A 4,183-nucleotide genomic window follows, 5' to 3' on the forward strand; every position below is an offset into this window, starting at 1 on the left:
TGTTTTCTTTTTATGTTTTATTTATATACTTTTGGCAGCAAAATTGCTTATTAAAAAAAAAACTGGACTATGAACACACTTCATTGCTTCAATTGAAGAAACCCCAAGCCAAATAAAAAGACCAATAATAAAAGCAGCATAACTAGTTACTTTCTTAAAGATACATAAAAAGAATCAAATGCAACAGTGTAGGAAGACTATCACCCCCTTGTCAGAAATCACCACTTTTTCCAAATAAAGAATATGACCCATCTGTCATACTGAATCGATATTTATTTCAGGACATGCCATGTCAAAATAAAACAAAGAGTCAACCCTTGCCTTTAACAATAATATTGTATTATAAAAGCACTTTACAACTCCATCCCATCTTTGAGTATAAGTTACTGGTATGTGGGCTAATGATTATCTGAAAGCATTTTTCTATTCAGATCCATAATCCAAGTGCTCTCTGAATATTACAAGGTGACAGTAAGTGGGAAGTGGAGGAGGAGGAGGAAAGAGAGGGACTAACGTTCTCCCAGTTAAGGATTTTGTTGCAATGAGGGGATGAGGAAATATGAAGATACTTTTGTTGTCTTTTCATCTTTATACTGTGTTAAGTAATGCTTACAACATAAATTCAGCAGGCTTTTCCTGAGCCGTAAACTCAGAAATTTTCTTCCTGCAAACAATGTATTTACAAAGTGTTTATTAACTTACACAGCAATCTCACAATAACTAGTAAAGATTAAAAGGGTGCACTTCTAGTATAATTGTTTGCAGTGTTTTAAGGGAAATACATATTGCCATAGTGATGAAGCTCTAACTAGATTCAACAAAACATCTAAAAATTGAAAGTAGTTTTTTAAAAAAAGGCAAAGAAATAAATATCACCAAAGAAAAAAGATTAATTATAGCTTAAATATAAAACTAAATCACTAGTTAATTAACCAAACTATACAGATCTAATAAAAAGCAAAACCAGCCTGAAAGACCCAACATTTAAAAAATGCTAAAAAATAAGGCATTAATCTGCATAATATTGAGTTTTATTTCCATTCTTTCCTTTCCTTCTTCTACGTATGCTTTTTCTGATCTGCCTCTAAGGGCTTAAAAGAAAACCGTTTCTGTCTTCACTTTGACCGCAAATGTCAAGCAAAGTATTTGCTTTTCTGCTGAGGGTTCTTTGTTGGTAAGCTTTAGATATCATTATTCTTACTAGTTTAGTAATTTAATTTTGATCATGGTGCCAAATTTAAATTCTTCCACTGGTTCTTCTTAAAGGAATTTGACTTTTATAGTGTCTTGACTGCATAGTATTTTCAAAAAAAAGAATGAAAACCCAAGCAAAATCTATTCCTTAAAGATTTCTTTTTTAAACAAATAGAATAACTCTATCTTGACAATTTTAAAACCTTGGGAGAAATAGTTCATTAGAACTTTATGATTTTTACCATGAAGAATTAAATATTAAAAACCTGTTCTGAAGCACTTGGTTACTTTTCTCTCCCAGAGTCTATTTAATAAAGCACATGTGAAAGGGTCATTTGTTTTGGTCAGAAATATATTTTATGTTTCTCTACTTGTAAATACTCAGTATGTTCATTACTCATTTTGAAGATGCACCAGAACCCTTTTCTCATTCAAACACTGCCCACCATGATAGCTGCATTTTGACCTCAAAGGTCTAAGTAATTTATATCTATATCAGTGCTCAAGAATAATTTTGGACATCTTGGCTCATGGCCCAGAGCTAGTAGTATTTGTAAAATTGAAGGATAATTCTGGCTTAGTCTGTCTGACTGCTGCTTTGCCACCTCTTGTTTATTTTGAGGAAAGGAGGGAGGGTAAGAATAGGGAATGGGGGTGAGGGTAGTTGAGAAAAGCAGCAAGAGATCAAGTAGGCTGTGAACACACTGCTCCTTAACCAAGCCACATTCATACTGTTGAGAGTTCCATCATTTGAAGTACATTATCATAACATTAAAAAAGGAAAAAATGTTAAGAAAATGTATCTAATTTTTAAAGTTATCACTGGAATATGCTGGACTCTTTTGGCTTTTTGTAAAATATAAATAATGAAGACACTGACTTTTTTTGTGCTTGTGAAGCTAATAGATCATCTCCACGAGACAGGCAGCAATGATGAATTGCAATACGTTATTACTGAAGGGAAAAGATTCAAGCCAATATTCACACTGCAGTCAATGAAAGAGTAAGAGGGCCAAAGCAGTGAGCTTCTGGAGAAGAGTTGAGGATGCCACAGGGGATTAGCAGGAACAGCCTCCTTCGCTGACTGGTTGCTCCTGAGGCTTTTCCAGTTTTATGTCAATCACTGAAACAAAAGTTAAGGAGCTATATAAATGACAATGTGCAATTCCAATTCTGCAGAACACGGATATCTTTGGCAAGGCCCTTATATTCCTTTTTGACTTCAGAGCCTACAATAGTCACTATTTTCTATGTAGCCACCTCACCATACAAAGTGCTCAAATGGAATAAACTTGTTTATATGTACTATATGCAGCAAGGGTCAGAATGAGGTACAAGCCCTATTTATGAGAATCTTTCCTAAGGAAATTACTCTATAGTAGCAAGAAACCATATGAAGATGATATTCCTTAGAAAATTAATCACCTTTAATAAAAATCTGAAAGTAGTCTATAAGACAGTTCCAACAACAGGTGAAAAATTTAACAAATAATGGAACTTCAACTCAGTAGAACAGATATATGCCATTAAAAGTAATAAAGGGCTGGGTATGGTGGCTCATGCCTGTAACTCTAGCACTAGAGGAGGCCAAGGTGGGAGGATTGCTTGATCCCAGGAGTTTAATTAAGCCTCCATGAGCTAAGATGACAGCACTGCACTCTAGCCTGGGCAACAGAGTGAGACCCCGTCTGGGGGGAAAAAAGTAATAAAGGCTTAGAAAACATAAAACATTTAGAAGTGGGAAGGGCTGAATACAAAGTGTTATGTACTCCATGGCTTAATAAAAAATGTCTGCATATGGAAAAATACTAGAACATAAATATAAAACAAACAATGAAAACAGTAAAATCCAAATCCTTGGAAATAATATCAGATGTGCTTCATTATATCCTATTTCTGAAAGCAGAGTCCACGATAAAGTGCCATTTTATTTCTTGCCTGTGTCAAATAGAAAGCCCAAGTGTTAGAAAAAAAAGCCCAGAGTCCATGGGACTCGAAGAAGGAAGGAGACAGGGAGTCTAAGAATTTCTTGCTCATTAAAAAGCAAACAAACAAAAACGCTCTCACTGATAAATCATAATGAGCCACAGGCTGCAAAAGGTACACTTGGATAACCAGCCCATGTTTGCTATAGAAAACCTCTGAGTTTTTACTTTTCTAGGGAGCATGTTAAAAGAAAAAAGAACACCTCTGGGTTTTTATATCCCTAAGCCATCAATTCCTGGTTGTAAAAGGCAATGGGCAATGACATTCAAGAGAAAAATAAAATAAAATAAAAGAAAGAAAAGAAAAAGAAAAAGCAATGAAAGGCAATAGCGTGATATTCACTAGCCAACCAAGTAGGGCTCTAAAGACTAGTTTTAACAATAAACATTTTCTGACGAAATGAAAAGGATACTGTCTTCTCTGCTTCTATCCTGTGTGCTTTCCATTCCAGGCAAAGCTGCTGCTACACGTCGGAAGAGCTGTGGGAAAGAGAGAAATGTGACGGTTGAGAGGGAAAATTCAGCAAATGGTATCAAGGCAAATGACCACTGGATGGTGAGTTAAAGGATATGGCTACAGGTTATTCCTCACTTAGACTTTAGCATCATGAAAACATATTAAAATGCCTATTCATTCTATAAATGAATATATGAAAAGCAGTATGCCAAATACAAAGAGGTATAAAACATGATCCCTGCTTTTTAACTGGTGAGATAAGATATGAATAGTTATGAAATAACCAGCAAAAATGTCATCTGAGTCATAAAAATAGAATATTATAGAAACTCAGAGAAAGAACAGATCATTCATTTAGTAAAACTGTATAGTGGCATTCCTATCTTTCATAAAGGGTTAGGTTCTAAAGTCAGATATAGTGAAAGTCAGGCTAGCCAAATTTCCCTTGATAATTCCTTAGAAAAACACTATGTAGAGATCAACATGCCACTGACGTGGCCCGACTTCAGACCGAGGAATGAACACAGAGACATAAAGACGCAGACAC

At 35.0% G+C, this 4,183-nt stretch overlaps 1 protein-coding gene across 2 annotated transcripts in view; it reads right to left on the reverse strand.

Moving 5' to 3' along the window:
- RAB6A (RAB6A, member RAS oncogene family) overlaps positions 1-4,183 on the reverse strand; it is an 81,013-nt gene continuing 76,830 nt past the window's right edge. For both annotated transcript variants that reach the window (XM_012645704.1, XM_012645705.1), the window contains exons 7-8: positions 3,593-3,659; positions 1-2,317 (exon numbers count right to left, since the gene is read on the reverse strand). In XM_012645704.1, the coding sequence (XP_012501158.1) occupies positions 2,253-2,317; positions 3,593-3,659 (132 nt within the window). In that variant the 3' untranslated portion in view covers positions 1-2,252. The remainder of the gene's footprint in view (positions 2,318-3,592; positions 3,660-4,183) is intronic.

The sequence above is a fragment of the Propithecus coquereli genome, unplaced genomic scaffold (assembly GCF_000956105.1).
Source record: "Propithecus coquereli isolate 6110/MARCELLA unplaced genomic scaffold, Pcoq_1.0 Scaffold235, whole genome shotgun sequence".
Lineage (NCBI taxonomy): Eukaryota > Metazoa > Chordata > Mammalia > Primates > Indriidae > Propithecus > Propithecus coquereli.